Source organism: Molothrus ater, chromosome 19 (assembly GCF_012460135.2).
Source record: "Molothrus ater isolate BHLD 08-10-18 breed brown headed cowbird chromosome 19, BPBGC_Mater_1.1, whole genome shotgun sequence".
NCBI lineage: Eukaryota > Metazoa > Chordata > Aves > Passeriformes > Icteridae > Molothrus > Molothrus ater.
The window spans coordinates 7,196,089-7,218,658 of NC_050496.2; the positions used below are offsets into that span (position 1 = coordinate 7,196,089).

At 45.2% G+C, this 22,570-nt stretch overlaps 1 protein-coding gene across 1 annotated transcript; it reads right to left on the bottom strand.

Moving 5' to 3' along the window:
* Nucleotides 1-12,849: 12,849 nt before the first annotated feature.
* LOC118693856 (uncharacterized) lies at nt 12,850-21,814 on the bottom strand. The gene is made up of 2 exons (XM_036394733.2): nt 20,894-21,814; nt 12,850-14,964 (listed from the first exon to the last, which is right to left on the bottom strand). The coding sequence occupies exon 2, from the start codon at nt 14,952-14,954 to the stop codon at nt 13,515-13,517; it is 1,440 nt and encodes a 479-aa protein (XP_036250626.1). The 5' UTR covers nt 14,955-14,964; nt 20,894-21,814; the 3' UTR covers nt 12,850-13,514.
* Nucleotides 21,815-22,570: the final 756 nt, after the last annotated feature.

The following is a 22,570-nucleotide window of genomic DNA, read 5'->3' on the forward strand; positions in this document are numbered from 1 at the left end:
TGTTTTTGGTAGGATTTTTGGGTTTTTGTTTGTTTGCATTTTTGGTTTTGGGGTTTTCTTAGGATAAATCCGTAACTTTTTAATTTCGATTTTATTAGAAACCCAGCTGAGCTCTGTGGCTCCATGATCAAGACAGCTGTACCTAGGATGGCTCTGATACTAAGGGAGAACCAAATCCTGCCTGTGTGGGAAGATTTGGTATAGAAGGTGACAAAAAAGCTATTGAAAATCAGACAAGAGTGATTTTCCTAATCATTAGCGTGGATTTCTCTTGCAAGGCTCAATTTAAAAGAGAGTAAGGGAACACCATTGCCCTGATTGATCAATATTTAGCACTGTAATATCTGCACTTTTTTTTTTTTAATTCTTTTAATTCAATTGACCTGTGTGACTATTGTCAGTTGTCAGGAATGTGGGAGTATAAATAGGAGTGTCAGTATAAATGTGCTGGAACAAGACTGACTCCTAGAGCAATATATTCTTGCAATACAGGCTGCAATTTGGCACTCTGCTCTCTGTGGATAAACTCTAATAAGAGTTTACTATTTGAATCGGATTTCAATGTTGGATCGCTCTTTTTAATTGGTCTTTTTTCCCTGAAAAGTACCATTTCCACCTCTAACCATGAGACAATCCAGCATTTAGAAGCAACTGACTGCTCTAAGCAGGGCTGCTACCTCTGCTCTGGGTTACCTGTAGGGTAATTTGACTGTGCCAGATTTTGACCTCCTGAAAGCAGCAGAGATCAATGAAAATTGAGTGCAGTGGAAGGAAAACATGGATTATTACTGGGATCCTGCTAGTCAACTCGAGGAAAGAGAAATGGCTTTGGAATCATTGCATTATTGAATCCAAGGGTGTGATTCCTGTGTGCTGTGATGCAGGAGGGGACACCACTGTGAAGGGTGGCCTCACAGTGGATCCACTAATCCAGGCTGCTTCCAGTGACATATGGGGGTAAGTGAAGCACAGCTGAGTATATCAGAATCTGTTTTCCATGAGTATATTTTCACTCCGCTCCACAGAGAAGCCCAGCATTCAGCCACTTTTTTCAACATCTTTCAAGCTGCTAAACTGTTGTGGGCCAGGATGAAGCTGATGTTGAGTATGGAGCAGGGAGGAGCTGCAGACAAAAGGCCACATCTGGGTTGTAGTTCATCTCTTGCCGATCTTTTTGTTTTTCCAAGCTTTGAAATAGAGGAGGTTCATCAATAACTTTTCGCCTAAAAAAATGATGGTAAAATAGAGAATGAAAGTTCTGAAGAGGCTCATTTGAAATGTTTGAATTAGTGGAGGGATCCTCTCTGAATTCAGATAAAATCTCTACAAAAGCCACTCAGAAAAATTAGCCATAAAGAGCATGGTGAAGATAGTTATCAAACAGCTTCCCACCTGAAAAGGGATCTTAGCTAGATTATAAATTCCTTTGAAACTTGCATATACTTGAGACTTTTTGTCAGGCACTTGTCATAATTGCTGATTCTTTTGAAACCAAGAAGAAAATATGAGAAAAATGTTGCAAAGAATACTGTGTGAATCATTGGGTGATTTTTTTTAAATTCAGCATCTTCTTTTAAATAAAATTAGCTTGACAGAAAAACCATTCTTTGTATTTTTTTCTTTGCATTTTCCTGTTGGAATATAACAATCCCTTCTTACTTTATATCAAATGTTTAGCTATGAAATATGGTATTGTGCTTGGGATTTATTTAATATTTTACTTAGGTATATTTTACAATTTGAATTAAAAAGTGGGGTTTTTAAAGTGTAGTGGGGGTTTCAAAAATGTTTTTCAATGATTCTTCAGCTGCAGGAGTTTGAAGAAAAATACTTTCTGAGATTGTGAAACATGCATTTTTCAGCTGAAGGCACAGACTGAGTGAACAGTGTCAGACCCTGATCCTTCAAAGGTTGTGTGTGCAATTTTTCACTTTAGACACAGCCCTGCTCTCTGCTAATGGAATTTTGGTAGGCTGGACATTCCTGTCTTCCAGGAGTGGCTCTAATTGCAACAAAACACATAAAACATTTAGCAGCATTTGTTGGTGGGTTAACACAAGGAGATGGTTCTGTTTCCATCCCAGAGTATTGAAGGATGGGTGTCATCCTGAACACCTCTCCAGGAATAGAAAGCGGGGACAGCAAGGACTAGTAGCCTTATTCCCTGAGCAAAGGGGCAAACCAGACCAACCCAAAAATACAGCAAAAATTTAATTTTTAATCCAAAATTTATCTGCCTTCCTCCCTGAGAATGACTGCTTGGTCATGGGCTGTATCCCCTACAAGCAGGACTCACAGGCTTCTGGTGATTCCATGGCAGGGCAGACTTGTGGCTGGACATCCTTTCTTCCTTCCATGCCTATGCTCTCATAAGTTCTGCAATTATGAAACAAATTCTCCTCATGGCTGCTGAGTCCAGTGCCTTGAATGCAGGAGATGTAAAATATACCAGCAACAGACTTTTTTGAAAGGTAGAACAAGCTGCCTTCTTTCTCTCTGTAGCAAATTTCCCACTTGAACTCAGCTAAATAGCACAAAACTAATAATCACCATAAAATAATATGATGGCTCAATTTTTAAATTTCATTTGGTTTTGCCTGCTTAATTTAATTTGCCTGCTATTATTATTTGGTAAGGAAAAGCAAATTGAGCCACAGGAAACAGCAGCACTATAGAGCTGGCCTAAAATCTTCAGAGTCTAGATCGGTTTTTCCTCACTGACAGGGTAATTTTTCTTACTGTCACCAGTTGCAAAAGAGTTTAATTTTATTGATTCTTTATTCATCCATTCACTCTCTAAGTGAATCTCCAGTGAGAGTTTACTTTTTACAAGACAATACCACGTCACCAGTTTTCTCTGTGATGGATTTATTCCTCCTGATGCAGATAAAATGAACTCCACCTGCATGTTAAAAAATAATATGTTGATTTTTCTCAATACTTTTTCCACTAGCATATTGCTGTGCATGTTTTTGGTATTGGAATGTCACCAAGCCAGATAAAGTTTGATGGAAAATATTAAAACACCACCCCCATCCTCTCCCAAAATCCAACCAGATGAACTCTCCTGAAGTCAGGAAGGTATAGATAAAAGTCGTTGGCTTTATATATGAAGTTGAAAGGACTGGGCTGACTGGTATCTCCTGGTGCTGCGGGAACTGCTCATTTGTCTGAGCCTGAACTTCCATCTATTTTCCCTTGTTTTCTGACAAAATGGAAGCAGTTTGGGAGCCAATGTCAGTCCATTTGAGCAGCTTGTCCACAGCAGTTTTAGATGAGTTGAAGGAAAAAACGTGTTGGTAAATATAAGCTGGTGTTTCTTGGAAATTTTTAACTAAGTAGTTCATTCTTTATTTTCCATAAATAAGCTAATAGAAGAACTTAATTATTGGAATTCTAGATTTCGATACAAACACTTCTAATAAGTTGTGGACAGACAGCAAGACAGCAGAATCCCCTGTTGAATCATCCTTCTATTTGAATCCTAACTCTAAGCTATAAATAATCTCATTTCTAGAGGAGAAGGAAAATTCTTCAATATTTTGTCTTAAAAAATGGGCTTAGAAACAACACTTCAATATATAAAATATCAAAAATATCTAAACTTACAGGAAATGGAAGAAGAGAATGCATTGGAAAGAAGTATAGAAACATGTTGTCTGTGCCATTGTTGAGTAAATTCTCAGATTTCCTGTTGAATTCAGTAGACTTCAAACTACCCTGGAATTATGTGCCATTTTCATTATGCTTTTAATCAAAAATCTATTTTAGGTTGCTTTTTTGAGGTATTTCCTGCTTGTTTTGAATTGGGCAAACACATGAAAGATAAGCAGCTAGAACGTCAAGAAAATATTTTAGTTTAGAACATCTTTAAAAAATATTAAAAGCACTTAGATACTCAGAACTCATTTCTAGTCACCATTCCTCTTTTTCAGTTCTTATTGTCCCATAAAATTCCATGTTGTTGTTTTAAAGGGATTGAGGCATAAAATTTATTTTAAAAGTTGAGTGGAAATGAGGGGTTTTATTGTTGTTGTGTTTTGGAGTTTTTTTTATTGTAAATTTATAAAGTGAATCCCTTATACATGGTAATTTACCTGTCTCCGTATTACAACCTGCAAACCTACAAACTGATCAAAATCCTTGACTCCCTTAATTTTGTTCCATTTTATTACCTCAGATAGCACCTGGTGAGATCTTGCAGCTCTGTGGAGGCCATTCTTTGTTTATGAAAATCAGCTATGAGATGTGTCAGCTCAGACATGAGGACCACTGTTCTCACATACAAAAACACAGAAACCTGACAAATCCATCAGTGTATAAAGACATTTGGAGGAGAATCAGCACTAGGGAATACCTGAGCATGATTACAGCTTCCAGGGTTACCTGAGACTTAAAGGCAGCCTAAAAATGTATTTTCATTGCCCCAGAAAAGGAGAATAATTTAAATGAATATGTAAAATGCAAACACCATGACATCTGCACGCAGGAGCTGTGCGAGTTTCTCAAATTAGTTTAGACTTCACATATTCCACCCCCATCTTCTGTTTAACAAATGTATGCATAGATGACAGAAAAAAAAATGAAGTCTACAGGAAAAAAATCCCAAACCATGGGAATGAACTAATTCTCCTGTCAGTCAAGTAGTTATAAAACAAGCCAAGCATATACTGAAGGTGAATGTTAATGACTAAGGAGGCAGACAGATGGTCCAACTTTTCTTTAGGTGGTTCATCATCCTTTATTATTCACAGAAAATTGTCTTCAATAAATGCATCCACTGTTAAAAAGATTCAGGAAACATATGGGTCACCTTGTGATTATGGCCAAGCAGAGTACAGTTGATAGATTTCTGCCACTTCATGATTTTATTGCAAATACATGGTGGGGGTTTGATATTTTGTTGTGAGGGGTGTGTCTTTGTTTTGTTTTATCAGAGTTTATCACCATTAAACTCCATGTTTGTTTCCTGCACTTAAAAGCACAATGTCATTCCCCAGGAGCCCTTATTTGTATTGAAGTCTAATGTTCCCTCCACAGTAATGACATTTCCTCACTAACATAATTACTGAGAGCTCCAGATCACTGCTGCAAGCATTGCTACCTTGGGGGAAGTTCAGTGTTCTGGGTCTTTCAGGAAACCCTTCAGTGTCTCTGAGGGCTCAGCCAGCTCCAGACATGTTTTTGAGGAGGAGGAGGAATTTTTTTTTTTCTGTGTTGGCTAACAATTAGGAAAGCTTTATGCATAACTGACTGAAGGAAACTGAAAATTAGCTGGCTAGACACCAGCTGCTGATCCTGATACAGCCAAGGCTCTTCTTTGCTCTGCAGGCATGAATATATTGGTGTCTCAGGAAGGGAAGGCAGCTTGTCCCATGACATCTTTTGCCTTCCAAGCCTCACCATTGCTGAGTTGTGGCTGCAGGTTTGGACAGGCAGTCATTCCATTGCACCATTTTTTTAATACAAATTTTGGGGTGCATAGGTTAACAGTGACCACTTGGTACAAGTTTCCCTCTCTGCAATCAGACACAAGGCCCCTCATTGGCTGCAGTTGTATGGAAATCATCCTTCCAGCAGAGAAGTGCTTCCAGGAGTAAGTTTTGCATGTTTTGTGAGTTCCAAAATATAGGAGCAACAATTGCACAGAGGATTTACGCAGGTGGAAACCAAGTCAGCTTTTTAAACAAGCTCCTCTCACCACATCCTCTGACTACTGCCCACTTGATTTGGAAAAAAGCCTCTACTCTATTAACCTCAATTTTGCAGTGTTGCAATTCAATATGCCCTCAGCAGTTGTGTGCTATTTACCCAAAATATTAAAATATTGCTGCTGCATAGTGTGTAACTTGTATTAGACTTCCCATTAAGGTGTAATATTAAATCAGGCAGCCGTACTTTGAATTTGTCTCTCAACTCACCTGTGTAATCCACCAGTGTCTCCTGGTTAAGGAGACAGCATTTCAGAGGAGTTGAACTCCAGCAAGGTGGACAGGGAGATAGTTCTGGCCAATGTAATTATGCAAATGGGAATTCAGTTTCTCAGGACTATATTGCCAGCATTACTTCAAAGACTTGCACAGAGTTCTCTCCTATCATCTTTTTTTATGGGTTCTTTTTCTTTGTTGCACAAATGAAAATGAAATATTTAAATACATTGTGAAAATTTGGAGAAAATAAATGAGCCCTGATCCATTTGCAAATGCTGCCTGTTCCAGCTGGAGACTCCTTAGCCAGAAGTAGGGAGATAGAAATTTTATTCTTTTTCCCCTCCTGTCTTGCAACTATGCTTTTGCAGAAAATTTCTGTGGAATTCAGATGAAAACAGCATTATGTGTATTTTAAATAACATCAAATAATTTAATAGAATGTCTAGGTGGTACCTTTCTAGTACGTATTTTTAAAAAACTATTGTAAAAGGAAATTTTCTCATAAAACCTTTCTCTTGGAAAAATTAATTTTTAGCACTTTAAAGGATTTTATGTAAACCTGTAAGGGTAACACAGCTCAAATATTTTACGCCTTTCAAAAGTTTCTTTTGTGAAATTAGCTGGGAAATTGAAGAATAGCACTTTGTGTTCTCCATGAAAACTTGGAAATTATATCCTAATGCATGTAAAGTTCAAGGCACATGAATGATTCTCTTTCCATATGAAAATAAGTCTAATTGAGGACATCATCCCATTGCAGTCTGTCTACTGTAATGAAATTAAATAAATAGAGATGTTTAGATTTTTAAATTATTTAATTTTATTTTTTACAGCTCATATTAACATCGATTCTTTCCTTTTCCCATCTTTTCAGCCAATTGGACTTTTTCTTGGGTTCACTAGGAGGAGACTTGACAGCAGAACTTGAGTACAGGAATATTTGATATATTGGGGCTGAAGGTACTTCCCTACCCACTGACTCTTTCTCCGCATTAGTATTAGAGAGATGCCCGAATGTCTGCTCAAAGTGGACTTATCTCTGGGACCAGTTTATGATTTTTAGCCTTTTATTTAATTAGCGCATAATTACCATTTGAAAGTGAATTCTTTGAAGTCATTTCCAATATCTCATGGAAGTGGTTGTATTTATAACTTTGGGTCTCGTTCCCAAGGAGTGATGGCAACTATAATTGTGACTGCAGGTCAGAGCTTATAACACTTCCCAATAGTTTTATGTTTTAAAAAGTCATAAAGCAGCTTCACATTTCCATTTTTATTGTATGAACAAATCTTTCTACAGTGTAGGACAGCTTTTGGTGATCAGCCTGTCTCGTGATCTCAGCCAAGAAGTGGACTTCTGAACATTTTTAAAGGCCAGAACCACAATGTTAACTCAGGGCAAAAGCAGTGGTTTGCTGTCATAAAGAATAATGGAATTGTCCTGCCATTGAGACTGAGCTGACTGAAGCCTTTCTCTTGTGTTCTGTTTTCGTAACCTATTTTTGACTAATATAGCTCTGCACTGAAGTCAACCATTAATAGTAAAATTAATCTTCTTTACTTTTAATGATGTAAAAATAAATTATCTTTAAAAAGTGCTTAAGCTCCCTCTTTAGTCAAACAAGAATTATTCACACCCCCAAAGCATGAATAATCTCACCAAGAAAAACACCTATGCCAGTGCTCTCCATTAATTCCATAGAGAAACTAGATGAATAATGGGAACTAGGATGCTCCAGTTAGGTGAAGGGAATCACTCCTAAATGAACAGATCTCTGCTTTGGATAATGCTACAGATAAGCTACTAAAGATTAATACCCTGTCGCCTCTCTACAAGCATTGTACTCAGCCAGCCCATCTTCACCTTGATATATTGGCATTTTATTGTGGTTTAGAACCAAATAAGATGAAGAAATGTGATGCAAGTTTCTGGCCTGAGGTATTTTAAAATAATAGAGTGAGTAAGAAAGAAGTTATTTAAGATAAAGATGAGATTAGTGAATAAGCCATTGGCTTCTGGGTCCTTTTTCCTCCCTGCCATGAGCTGCCTTTTTATTCCTGCTCTTCTTTTGTTTCTTTTGTCTACAAAGCATGAGATTTTCAGCACAGTGAATCATCTGGAGTACTTAGCCTCTTCTGGGCTTTTAATCAATCATCCCATTTTTATTTATTAGTCCAGGCTCCATTGATACTGCATAGCATAAGGCCTTCCCCAATGAGCTTGTAATAAAACCAGGAGGAACAGTAGATAATCAGTCCTTGTTCGAGAGGTAGTCACTGCATCCAGGAATTGCACTAAAAAAGTAATTATAGCCCAAACTGTGAAATTCTCAAAGGCTTTTGTGAACACGCTATTCTGGATGCACATTTCGATTTACAAGGTTCATTTGAATCAGTGGCTGAAAGAACAACGCGTAACATGGGTGACAGACAACCAATATTTCAGATTTACACATTCAGTTAATTCTTTAAAATCACTGTTCAGTGACACCATCCCTTTCTTCGTTGCCTAATTCATTGGTATCATATTTTTGATTGAAAGACAGTTTGACACTCTTGCTTTTGCCCTGCATGGGATTCTCTTTCCGTCTCATCCTCCCTGTTTCAATTTCACACCAATATACAGTGCAAAACTGAGTGAGAAAAGCACAAAACTCAGGCCTTTTGAATACATGACTGGAAATGCTTTCAGTGTTGGAGATCCAGTAACTGATCGCAGAAGCTTTGCTGGTGGGCTGCTCTGTAGCACTGAGAGCACAGCCTTTGCCATATACATTGTACAGAAAAAAAATCCCTGCATTGCCTAGAAATGCATCCTCTTAACCACTATTTGGTTATTGGTATGTTCAAACAAGATTTAGAAGCCAAAACCTGCCTACCATTTAAAGTAAACTGCATGTACCACTTAAAGTAAACAACATATTAAATAGCATTGCTGCCAGCCTTTAAATTGGCAAACATCCCCAGCCAGCGCTTGTTAAATATCATTAAAAAATTATGGTCAATGGGAAGTATGCACATTAATAGTTTATGATAGCACCTAGGAGTGCCAGACTTCAATCTGAATGTAATTTACCCAGCAGTCTAAGCACAGAGAAATACCTGTCTGGAAGGGCTTACAGACTGCAGGGAAGGCAAAAACCCAGACAGGGAGCAGGGGGAGATCCAAAAAATAACATCAGTCAGCAGAGTGAGTGATGACCTGGGCACAATCATTTTCTGACCTCTGGGTTTAGTGGCTTTAAGTCTCAAGCTGGGAAATTTTGCTTAATTTGTTGCTAACCGGCCCACATTTTAGAGGTGGATGTGCTCCAATTTGAGCTGCCCAGTGGGATTGCCCCGAGAACTCACCCCTTGCATGGAGGCTCTCATTGAGCCCAAAGGTATGGTTAAGGAGATGAATAGAGAATGGGAATGAAAGCAGGGACTACCAGGTGCCTAATAGGCAGCAGGGATTAGGAAAGATTCCAGGAGGCTAAGAAAGGAGCTGCTGTTGATTGTAAATTTTGGCAAACCAATCTCCCGATGGAAAGAATCATCACACAGTAAATATTGGACTATTTAAATGCTTTTTTTTTTTTTTTTTTTTGCTTTTAAAGTGTTTTTTCAGTACTAAGTCAAGTACCATTCAATTGCATTTGCAATGTCTACCTTAAACCCCATTAAAGACAAGAACATAGAGTCCAAGATCAAGCAGTACCTGCAGTCCTGCCCTGGCCAGCTGAGATGCTGTGGCTGTTTCAGGGATGGGCTGCACACAGGAGAAAATAATCCACCTTCCAACAGCTGCCTCCTGTAACAAGTATCCCACAGCACTAGGAGTTGAAATTCAGTAGTAATTACTACAAAAAATTTGATACTTGAGCTTACATTTTGCACTATGCTGAGATTTTCATGTCTTTTTTTTTCCCTCATCTATGCATCATTAGATTAATATTGAGTATTAATATTGATGAAAGGCTTGGGACTCATTTCAGTCACACCCTACTGGTGATGCATGTGATGAATACTGTAAATACCACAAGAAGGCAATTTATCTTTAATAGAATATTTCAGAGTGCATTGACTGAGCAAAATCACTTTTAAACCAAAGACAGACCAGTGTGGGAGGAATGGAAATAGCAAGAGTGGGACAGCAACATTGTATCAGTTTAAATTGGGATGGGCTTTTTTTCTGTGATAGTGCCAGAGACTAGCATTGAAATTGGTGCTCTTGTGACAGTGAAAAGGGCACAGATCAAGAGATTATCCCCAATCTTACGAATTGAAATAACAATACAGACCAAGGGCCAGAGACAATGTATCACAGAGGGTACAAACTGTAATGCAGAGAGATTTAATTACCTGCCCTTTACTGTCTGGAAAAAAAAATGGAGCATTTCCACTGCAAATTACAACCAGGTGCTGGGAACCTTGGCTCTCTGAGCTTTAAGACATCCAAACCACATCCACAAGCACTTCTAAGACAGAAGGAAAGCTCAACACCAGTGTGATGATTCAGAATATATTCTAAGAGAAATGGTAAAAGATACATTAATTATACTGTTATAGATAAATATTGTGAACCAGTGGACCATGAGACAATTACTTTTTATGCTTTAAACATTTCCTGGTAATTTTTACACACATTTCAGCAGCATCCATTGGCCTCAAGCATCATCAGGGCACACTCAATACAGGCACAGCACAGTAATTAATGGGTCCCTGCTCTGAAGACTCTATAGAGAAGATATAACATGTCCTAGTTGGAAGGAGGAGAAAAGCAGAAGTTGATGAAGAACCACATGGTTGAAGTACAGTTGAGAAATATTAGAGCAGAAATGGTTTTCTTCATGTGTATTAGGCTCTTTGGTATAACGTGATTCTGCTGCATGTCTGGATTGCTTTAAAAATATGTGTATAATTAATAAAATTATTTATTACACTTTTGAGCTAAATTATAAATGTTAACATGTGAAAACTGAATTGACAAATGTTTACATACATGTCATGGTAGTATTAAATAATACAAGCAGTTAATTTACACTTATATTGATAAAACATAATTATGAATAAATTTTTGTATCATACATCCAGCCATAGTCATATAATCATTAAAGATTTCCCATATTTATTTTAAAATAAAGAAGGAGGAAATATTATGGAAAGATTTTCAATAGCCAAGAAAAATACAATATATTGTAGAGTTTTTCAAGTGTACAGTTCTATTGATTTAATCAACCTTTAAAAAGAGAACCCTAAGAGCAATGATACACCAGCCCAAGTAGCAATTGTGTATTTACTCTGAATTACTCATGCTTCATTCCAAAAATTCATAACCCAAGGTAGAACTGAACAATGAAAGCGAAAAACCAAGCATGTAAAATCAATTGATGTTCTGGCTAGCTCCCAGAACATCTTTATTTTCTATAGCCATATTCAACCACATTTTGTATCTATTTATCACAGAACTCATTGGGCAGAAAAATGAGGCGAATGTTAATGCCTCATGAATATGCACATAAAGTGTTCTTTTTTGTTTAAATATCAACATTTATATTAATCTTTTTGTTCTTCTGTGTTCAATAGGAGTGGCAGTAGGTGCTGTGGGCTAAGATTCTTCATTAACATTGTTTTCTTGGTTATTCTTGACATTTAATTTCAATACACTCATTGTGGTAGATTGTTTTTCTGTTGTAATCTTAAGGTGCTCCTTTTTGTGAGTTTACAGTGGTTTGTTCCATGTACCCCATCTGGTTTCCTCAATGGTTTTGCCCTGAAGTTATTTACTACTATTTTCCCGCCTAATCTTCTATCAGTCCCCATGTCAATCTTCCTTGCACCTCCGTGATTTCCAGACCCTTCTGTGCCAATCCTGGAAGTACTGGCATCTTCCCTTGTTCATCAACTGTAATCCCCACCCCTTTCTCTAGAACCTTCCTTATCTATTACCCTTCCCTCGAAGTTCCATTGGTGTGCCAAGACTGATCCCCGCCCATGTTATCCCCTATTGGTTACCTAGAAACTCATCCCCGCCCTATGTTCCTCCCCTGCTGTTTTATTATTGGTTATCCTCCCCTCGTACCCTCCCCTGTTCTTGAGTTGCTGTTGCCCTGTTGGAGCTTTGTTACTTGTCACTTGTCTGTGGACTCCCTCAGAGATTAAAGCCTCTTGAGAACTTATACATTGGCCCCTCTTGTCTCCTTTGTTCTGGCTTCCTTGACTCGGGGTTCCTATCAGCAGCCACACAGAGCAGCTTTGCTGCCTCCGGGAGTTGGGCAGCCCTGCTCTGCTGCCACCCAGACCGGCCCAAGGGGTGGAGAGGGGGCAGCCACTCTTGGCACAGGCCAGGAGGTGAGGGCTAGCCGGAGGATCACCAAGCATCTGCCTGTGTCAACTCATGAGATTAATATAGATCCTGTATTCAGTTTTTACACATTAAAATACTTTTGAAACTGGGCACGTTCTCAGAAACGCCACACGCTCTTTGAAAGCAGACCTTTATTTCTGGGGAGAAACATCATCTGATGACAAAAATTAATCCTCAAAAAACCTGGCTGACATTCAGAGGATGAGATGGGAGCTCCAGGTGAATGTTCCCACCAAACTGAGGTACCTGCTTGGGCCAAATACAGCCCATCACCATCAAACCAACCAAGTACACGCCCGTGTTCCATGCCATCAGAACAATTTGCAGTTTGGTGGGAGAAGTCATGTGAACCTATGGAAAAGTTGTGGATTGTGTTTTGGAGTAAAAGACAAAGGAGCAGATAGAAAACACCAAATGATGACACAAATTGTAAATACTCCATTGTCTCAGTTCTGTGTTTGTTGATTATTACTGAATTTGCCATCATCTCATGCAATCACATATTTGTGGCTTGCTGCGGTGCTGCGGTGATGAGTTTGCCCGGCTCACGTTCAGCCCCAATCAGCGGCGAAGGGGCGCTTGAGGAGCCCGGAGCTCCTATCGCGCCTATGGGTCCCGAAGAGATCTACGATACGAGAGCGAAGAAGGGCGGCAAACGCAGGGAGGCGCAGGCAAGGAAAGAGGGACTCAGCCTTCAGGAAGGGTTGGCAGGTTTATTGGAGGAAGGTCGAAGGGGGAGAAAAAGCAGGGTGGAGGGAGAAGGACTGAGCCCCGAACTGAGGGCAAGAAACAGCTTATAAGGGAAGGGGGAGGGCCTGGGAGGGGCAACACGACAGCAAATGAGGGTATGAAAAAACTGATACATAGTTTGATGAACGCATGAGGCTAACAAATCAGCAAAAAACTGGGGAGGGGTCCCTGCCCTTGCCCAATCACTTGACACCCTGGGGAGAAGGTTCTAGAAGGAAAGGCAGGGCTGCCGAGTGATGGACAAAGGCCAGGGGTGGGGACAACAAGACACATCTGATGGATAGGGGAGGGGAGACGTGATAGACAAATAACGATAAGAAATTGGGGATTTCCAGGGAAAGAGGGGGAAACTATTCAGGATGAACCAGACCAAATCAAACAACGTTACATCACACACCACCACATCTCCCCCTTTCGCAAACAACAAAAAAAAGGAAAGGGGGGACGGGGGGACTAACTTATTATAAGTATCTGAGTTTATGTTCTCAAGGTTCGAATTCGCTGTCCTCATAGGACAGTTCTTGGTCTACAGGCTCCATGCTGTCTCCTTCGTCAGGGTCCTCCCAAGAGTTTTCTTCTGGTGAGTTAGGGGGTGCTTGGAGTCGGAGGACTTCCGGAGAGGAGAGGGCTCGGTTAATAAAGTTTTTCAGTACTTTCCATAGTATTGAGGCAGCGAGCAACACAAGTATAAGTGAAAAACATAAATAAACGATTGGCTTCAGGATGGCCACTACCCAGTTTGAAAACCCCCACCCGCGGAACATGTCCCCCAGCCAGTCGGTAGTTTGCGCTTTAATATTTTCAAGATGATTTTGCATGCGCTCAATGGAGACTCTCGCGTCTTCAGCCCTGGATGAGAGGTTGAGGCAGCAGAGACCTTCAAACTCCTCGCACTTGTGCTGGTGTAACAGGAGGAGGAAATCGATGGCGGCTCTGTTTTGGAGTGTGGCTTGCCTCGTGACTTTCTCATCATAAAGGAGGTCCGTTAGGGCGGCTGACGTAAGATTGGCCTGTTTTACAACCCAACACTCTAGGCGGCCCAATTCGCCTAGTGACTTAGCGATCGCTACCCAAGGGAGTAAAACTGTGAGGGCAGTCGCTTTTGTACGGTCCCAATGTTCAATCACAGAGTCGCAGCCTTCATCTAGATTCTTTAGATCTCTTTTGGTACGTACCGAATTGAAGGTCGAGTTGAGGCTTGCGCTTTTATTTTGCCAATCAATAATATGGGTCAGGTTGGGTGTAAACAGGGACAGCCGGCCTAATGCACATGGTCCCCCGATAGGATTAGATGGGATTCCCGCCCAAGCTCGGTTTCCGCAAATTAAGAACAAACCATGGGGAAGGGTCACTGCTTTGTCATTCGGGGAGGTGGCTAGAGGGATTTTTTCAATGCGTTTGCACCATTGGTTCGGGAGATAGGAGGCATTGGAGGGGTTCAACAGGGTCAGAGTGCGTGGATACCGGAGTGAGGCAGAGGGGGGGTGTTGGGAACCCGGGGCTTCTCTAAAATATAGAGGATTACCGGGGCTGGGGATATATCGAAAAATGAGGCAAACTGGGGCAAGTGCAGAGCCGAGCAAATGGAGCTCTGGAGGGTTCACCTCAAGAGTAGGTTGTAAGCGGAGGTGGTCTCTCCAGGCGTTCCAAAAAGCAGTGGGGGATTTCGGGGTAGTTCTGAAGGAGTAAATATAATTGAAAGGGGAGGGAAGCTGGGAAGGGGGGAGCGGGATCCCCACGAGGCAAGACGCCATCGGGTCTTCTGCTGCCGCCGTGTTCAGGCAAAGGTGATCTTGCCCCAGGGCTTCCGCGAGGGTCCGCCAAACATTAGGTTTCGGCTGGGGGAGAGTCCATGCAGAGCAGCTGGTGGTGAGCGTGGCCCAAAGGAGGTAGGTGGCAACTAGGTGTGTCTGGGGCCGTGCCATACCTGAAAAACTAAAAAGAGGCAGTATCAGGGAAGGAGAACTGGGTTTTAAGAAACGTGAACTAAATATTCGAATGGTTCTGGCTCATCACTGAATAAAAAACAGATAGGCGGAAGAAGGGGGTCAGGGGGCTTTCTTCGGCGCCTCCAACTGGCGACACGGACTTGTTGCTCTTTCGCCCGGTGTTTCGCTTCCCTGGGCACAAAAGGCCGAACCCACTTTGAGGGCACCCACTTGGGACCAGAAGGAGTGAGGACGCAAGCGTACCCTCTCCCCCAGGTCACCAAGTCAAAGGGTCCTTGGGTCTGCCAAGTCTCCGGGTCCTTAATGAGGACCGGAGGCTTGGCTGTAGGTTGCAGCGCGTTGTGGCTCCCGAAGTGTCTAACCATGGGCGGGTTCAGGCTCTCAAAGGAACAGTTCAAAAAATTCAAAGTGAACATCGCCTTTGAGAGTCTGATGTGAGGGGGCTCTACCTTTGTGGTGGATTTCTGTCGCTCTAAGATTTTCTTAAGGCTTTGGTGAGCCCTCTCTACCATGGCTTGGCCTGTCGGGGAATAGGGGATGCCTGTTCGATGTTCTATTCCCCATTGCTGCAGGAACTGGCGCAGTTCCCTGGACTTGTACGCAGGCCCATTATCAGTTTTGAGCAGCCTAGGGATGCCCAGAACAGCAAATGCCTGAAGTAGGTGTTTTTCGACATCCGCTGCTCTTTCCCCCGTGTGGGCGGAGGCGAATACCGCGCCGGAGAAAGTGTCTATTGAGACATGAACAAAGCTCAACCGGCCAAAGGAGGGAACATGAGTGACATCTGTTTGCCACACTTCACAGCTCGAAAGTCCTCTAGGATTTGCCCCCAGGCCCAATGATGGAAGCTGGTGGGACTGGCACTGGGGACATGTCGCCACGATAGCTTTGGCCTGTTCGCGCGTCAGATTGAACTGGCGAACAAGGCCAGGCGCGTTTTGGTGGAACAGCTGGTGGCTTAGTTTGGCCTGACCGAAGCGATCAGGGAGCGGGGCCACCTGAACAGGAGCGGCAAGGGCATCAGCGCGCCTGTTGCCCTCCGCAATGAACCCCGGCAAGTCGGTGTGCGACCTTACGTGCATTACGTAGAAGGGCTGCTCTCGGTGGGAGACTAAATTTACAATTTTGGAGAGTAGCTCGAAAAGACGAACATTCGAGACGTCCTGGAGGATTGCTCCCTCCGCTCTGGACACTACACCGGCTACATATGCCGAATCAGTTACCAAATTGAATGGCTCAGAGAACCTCTCAAAAGCCCGGACGACTGCATCTAACTCAGCCACTTGTGGCGATCCTTCCACCACAGTGATGTCTGCCTCCCACCGCTGAGTTTGAGGATCCCGCCAAGTCATCACTGACTTGTGGGATGCTCCAGATGCGTCAGTGAAAACGGTCAGGGCATCGAGGGGTCTCTTGCTCTGTACTGACTTGATGGTAAAAATAAATTCTTGATTAAACAATTTATGGGCCGGCCGATCTATCGTAATTTGGCCTGTGTAGCTGTCCAAAGCTAGTTGTAAAAGTTCGTTCGTCTGAAGGACGTTCTCAAACATTGTTAATTTGAGGTGGCCCGTGCCGAATTTAATGGGAAGATGAATGCACGTCAAGTCCTCACCTGCCAGCTCCCTGATCCGTGATCTCGCTTTCCGGATCAGGTCAGCCACCAGCTCCAGTGGCGATGTCATTCTCTTGGACCTGTGGTGGCTCAGGAATACCCACTCTATGATCAAGAGGGGGTCCTTCGCCCCGCGGTCCTTGCTCTTCCCAATGACTCCGTCCCACTGGAAGAGCATGCCGTGAAGGTGTGGCAGTTTCCCCAGAACAATAAAACGGAATGGCAGGCCCGGTTGGTACCGGTGGGCCTGCCTGGCCGAGATTAAACTCTGAATTTTCTCCAGAGCGGTTTTGGCCTCCGGGGTGAGGGTCCTGGGAGAACTCAGCTCCTCTCCCCCCTTCAACAAATTGAAGAGAGGGGTTAGGTCTTCCGTGGGAATACCCAACCAAGGTCTCACCCAATTTAAAGAACCACACAGTTGGTGGGCATCTGCTAGGCTTCGGATATTGCTTTTTATTGCCAATTTTTGCGGAACAATGGTCCGCTTGGTAATTTCAAGGCCGAGGTACCGCCAGGGTGGCATCCTTTGAATCTTTTCCTGCGCCATCTCAAACCCTGCAGCAACCAACGCAGTGGTTGTCAGGTCAAGCGCATGAGCCAACAGGTCGTCGTCTGGCGCACAAATCAAAATGTCATCCATATAATGATGGATGACGGCTGACTCCACAGCTGCACGGACAGGGGTCAGCAGGGAAGCGACGTACCATTGGCAGATCACCGGGCTGCACTTCATGCCTTGTGGCAATACTGTCCAATGGTAGCGCTTGCCTGGGGCTTCACGGTTGATGGATGGAACCGTGAAGGCGAAGCGCGGCGCATCATCAGGGTGTAGGGGAATTTGGAAAAAACAATCTTTTATGTCAACAACTGCCAAATTCCAATCTTTAGGGAGCATCGCAGGGGACGGCATCCCTGGTTGGAGGGGTCCCATATCTTTAATAACTGCATTAATTTGACGGAGGTCATGCAGGAGTCGCCATTTGTCTTTGTTGGGCTTTTTGATGACAAAGATGGGAGAGTTCCAAGGCGACATGGACTCTACTAAATGCCCTTTCTGTAGTTGTTCCTGCACGAGCTCGTTGAGCGCCGCTAATTTTTGTTTGTTTAGCGGCCACTGCGCCACCTGTACTGGTTCATCCGAAAGCCAATCCAGCTTCCAGGTGGGGCGCTCAGCAGTGGTCGCTGCCCGAAAAACCTGGGGAGCCACTGGTAGGTCAATTCGGGCTCCCCACTGGGCCAAGAGATCCCTCCCCCACAAGGGTTTCGTGTAATCTAAAACAAACGGACGAACCGAAGCCAATTGTCCGTCGGGCCCCGTAATTTGTACGATGCTCTTCGATTGTTTTGCCAATTGAAGCCCTCCTACACCTCTGATGTGGCCAGGGACGCTTTGCAATTCCCAACGCGACGGCCAATCCCGAGAGGGAATAACCGTGACGTCTGCCCCTGTGTCCAGCAAGCCGCGTAGTGCGACTTGCTCTCCCCCCTTTTTTAATTTACAAATAAGTTTGGGCTTTTCATGCCCAAGAGTTTGAGCCCAGGCTACTGTGGGTATGTCTGGAGCCTGGGTTGCCGATTGAAATTCCGGAGGTGATAAATCGGAAACAGCATACGGTGGTGACACGACAAAGAATTGGGCCATTATTTGCCCCTTCGGTAGGAAGAGCGGGGGGTGGACACAATGCAGCATGAGTGAGATTTGTTCCGAGCCAGCGGGAAGCAGGCTCGGGACAATACTCACTTCTGGTGGGGTCGCCTTTGTGTCGCCTAGGACGAGGAGACTGTGGCTTTGACGTTCCCAGTTTGTTAGACCCTCCGGGAGGACAGCAACGTGGTGGAAACCGGCGGAACGGAGATGTAATGGTTCCGCAAGCTGCAACCTACGGGAGGAAACACAGGATGAAAGAGCATGAGTATTAGTAGGTGGTGTTTGTGTCAGTCCGGCATGAAGGTCAAGTCCAGTTGGAGGCATTATCTCACTGTTCTCCCTCTTCTCCCGCCAGGACGGATGGTGTGAACAGGCCTCCGCATTTGTGTCCTGGCGCAGGGGGCCGCTGCGCTGTTTAATTAGTTTTTTTGAACAGTTTGCCCGTGGGTCCCCTGCACGGACTTTTTAAACTCATAAAATTGTTGTTTGAGGGGACATGCGGGCATCCAGTGCCCCAGCTTCCCACACAGATGGCACGGTGTGGCTGGAGGCTTGGGCACCGGGGCTGATGTTGGTGGCAGCGGCTGCGCGGTAGTGGGACAGACGTCGGTGGTAAATGGGGGCTCCTCGACGGCGGCGGCGGCAGGGCGGAAAGGTGTTCTCAGGCGGGCGGCTGTGGCAGGTGGTGGTCCGGTACCTGATGGGACTAATACTTTTTTCCCACACACCAAAAGCATGTCCCGCAGGGTGGGAGCTGGCTCCAGAGGGAGGCTGTTGATTGCATCTTTGCAAGCCGAGTTGGCATTGAGGAATGCCATCTCTTTTAACAGCTCGGCTTGCAAGTGTTCTCCTTCAACCTGATAGTTAATGGACTTTCGGAGCCGCTCCACAAACTCGAGGAATGGTTCCTCGGCACCCTGCAGGACCTTGGCATATGGGACCTGGGGTGCGGCCGCTCGCAACCCCAAGAAGGCCTTCTCGGCCGCCCGGGCAGTTTGCTGCAGGACCTCTACGGGTATGGCTCTGACTTGGGCTGCTCCGTCACTCCAGTTCCCCGTCCCAAGCATATGGTCAATGGAAATGACCTCTCCGTCTGCACCCGTCCGGGAGTTCGGGGAATCCCATAGGGACGGGAGCACCTTCAAGGCTTCCTTTCTCCACGCTGCCTCCCAGAGCACTTGCTCGGTGGAATTGAGGAGGCAGCGGAAGACTCGGCGGAGGTCGGCAGGTGTAATGACCGACTCCGCCAGGACGGCCTGAAGGAGTCCCCGAAAATATTCGGAGTCCCTCCCGAACTCTTTCTGTGCTTTGCACAGCTCCTTCATGGACGAGTGAGAGAAGGGGACCCATTGAGCCAGGGTTGTCCCATCTCCCGCGGGATGAAAAACGACCGGGGCTGCTGATGGGACTGCAGACAGCTCCGGTCCCCGGCTCGGGACCCCCCCCCCCGCTAGCCCCCAGAGCGTGGGAACCGGAAGGGAGGGCGTGGGAACCGGGAGCGGGGGAGGGAGGGTCCCGGCGTGGGAACTGGAGGGAGGGTTCTGCAGCAAAGTGCCTCCCCTTGTGGGAGGGGCCCATTGACGTCGTTGCGGAGGCGGGGGGTGGTGGGAGAGGAGGGGAAGGGGGAGGAATTGCAGGGGGTGAAGGCGGGGGAGGAGGGGGAGGAGTTTCGGGAGCAGGGGGCGGAGGAGGAGGGGGAGGAGAAGGGGGAGGGGGAAGGGGAGGGGACGTGGGAGGAACCCGCGAGGGGGGAAGGGGAGGGATTTGGGGGGGGGCTCGGGAAGGAGTGGGGGAACTCTGGGAAGGAGAAGGGGGTTTTTTAGGATTGAACACGCGGTCCCCTCCATTTTGGGATGATTTGACGCCATCTTGGCGAGGGGACTGCGGAGAACTGAAACGAACCTTGGGTTTAACAACTGGGGTCGAGGGGGTGCGGAAAGAGGGAGCAGGAACAGTCTCCTCCGGAGGTTGTCCAGACCTTCGGAGGCTCGGGGACCGGGTCGCCCGCGAGGAACTTAGGGACGGGTGTCTCCCTGGCGCGGGGCTGTCGCGGGCTGCTCCCCGCAGGGACTCGGTTCGGGAAGGGGGGCGCGAGGAACGAAGGGCAGGTGCATGGGGACGGGGAGAACTGGGGTATAACTGGGGGTCCGCTGGCTGGGTCCGGGAGGAGGGTTTAACAGTGAGGGCAGAAATCAAAAGGGATATTAAACAAAAATGGCTCTGAAAGGATTTGCCGCCAGCTTGGATCTCTCTCTGAAGGCGGGATTGGACTCGCCTCAGGAATTTGGGATCCCGGACTGACTCGGCATTTAAATCGGGGTAGGTATGGGTCAGCCAGCGGACTAAACTTTTAACTTCCCTTTTATTAAACTTATAATTCCCACCCCCCAGGGTACCCACAACTTGGTAAAAAACCCCTTTCTGAGTGGCCGACAGTTTAGCACCCATATTTGCAGATGGAATACGCAGGGGTCAGCCACTCGCTCTACCGCTAGCAACAGGAAAATCAAAAGGAATCTAAAATAAAACTAAACGGGGTCCCCACTGACCCTGACCTCCCCCTCCCACTGGCCGAGGAGAGGACCGGGATGCCTATGCCAGGTTTTCCGTGAGGTCAGGTGGTGGGCTGTACAACACAGCCAAGAGACTCACCCGTCAGGGGGACGAACCAAGGCTGCTGCTAGCGGGAGCTGCCTGCGCCGAAGGCGGCCTCTTTAGGGTGCGCTGAGAGGGTGTCGCCTTCTTCTCTCCGGAGCACCGCACCTCCCGAAACGAGGGCGTGCTACACGGAGAGCGGTGAGTCGCCCAAAGGATTAGAGCAATCCAACCCGCGCGTCGCGGGACTCCTGTTCCGAGATGCAGTCCTCCGAACGGTGTTCAGGATCGCAGACTGCCTCAGATGCAGGGGTCTTCACGCCACGCGTTGGGCGCCAAACTGCTGCGGTGCTGCGGTGATGAGTTTGCCCGGCTCACGTTCAGCCCCGATCAGCGGCGAAGGGGCGCTTGAGGAGCCCGGAGCTCCTATCGCGCCTATGGGTCCCGAAGAGATCTACGATACGAGAGCGAAGAAGGGCGGCAAACGCAGGGAGGCGCAGGCAAGGAAAGAGGGACTCAGCCTTCAGGAAGGGTTGGCAGGTTTATTGGAGGAAGGTCGAAGGGGGAGAAAAAGCAGGGTGGAGGGAGAAGGACTGAGCCCCGAACTGAGGGCAAGAAACAGCTTATAAGGGAAGGGGGAGGGCCTGGGAGGGGCAACACGACGGCAAATGAGGGTATGAAAAAACTGATACATAGTTTGATGAACGCATGAGGCTAACAAATCAGCAAAAAACTGGGGAGGGGTCCCTGCCCTTGCCCAATCACTTGACACCCTGGGGAGAAGGTTCTAGAAGGAAAGGCAGGGCTGCCGAGTGATGGACAAAGGCCAGGGGTGGGGACAACAAGACACATCTGATGGATAGGGGAGGGGAGACGTGATAGACAAATAACGATAAGAAATTGGGGATTTCCAGGGAAAGAGGGGGAAACTATTCAGGATGAACCAGACCAAATCAAACAACGTTACATCACACACCACCACATCGGCTGTACCTGTAAATATTTTATGGCACATCTGGGATTCAGGGTTTTTTTTTGTCCTGAGTATTTTGGTCCATTCCAGTACATCTACAAAGTTTGTTACTGTCCCCTCCATGTACAGACAACTTGTAGGAATTCTGTGGAATCTGACAGGTCACAGACGCGTGTGCATTCCGTCAGTGGAAAAGTGTCATGCCTTGATACAAGGTATTTGCAAAACTACTTCTGCAGTGAGGAAACTGTCAGAGGGGACAAGTGGCCTTGCAAAGTCCGGTTCTAGATGTGATGTTATACAGAAAGCAACTCATTCTTACCTGAACTTTTTCTTAAGTTCTTCAACCTGCTTTATGCAGATGTCTTTAGTGTGGTTAGGTGTGAAATACCCATTAATCTGCTTTATCTGTGTTTCACTTGATTTCTGGAGCAGTTCTTGGAGGAATAATAAACGACGATAATTGATTGTAAAAATTTATGTGTATCCCAAGGTCCTAAATTACTTGGTTTGTCCCACAAACTCCAGTAGAATTTTTTGTGACCACATTTTAATCTTTCACAGCCATTGTGGACTCCAACCATGTCTTCAAAACCAGACTGAGCATTTAGAATGAGCACTGGCTTGCTGTGTATCTGATAGCTGTGTCCTAACAAGTGTTGACCAAAAAAGTGTTCTCCTGAAAGAGAAGATAACTAGCAGTAGAAAGTTGTCCTTATGCAGCAAGCCTCGTTTTTATGAGTTCAGAACTAAATTTAGCT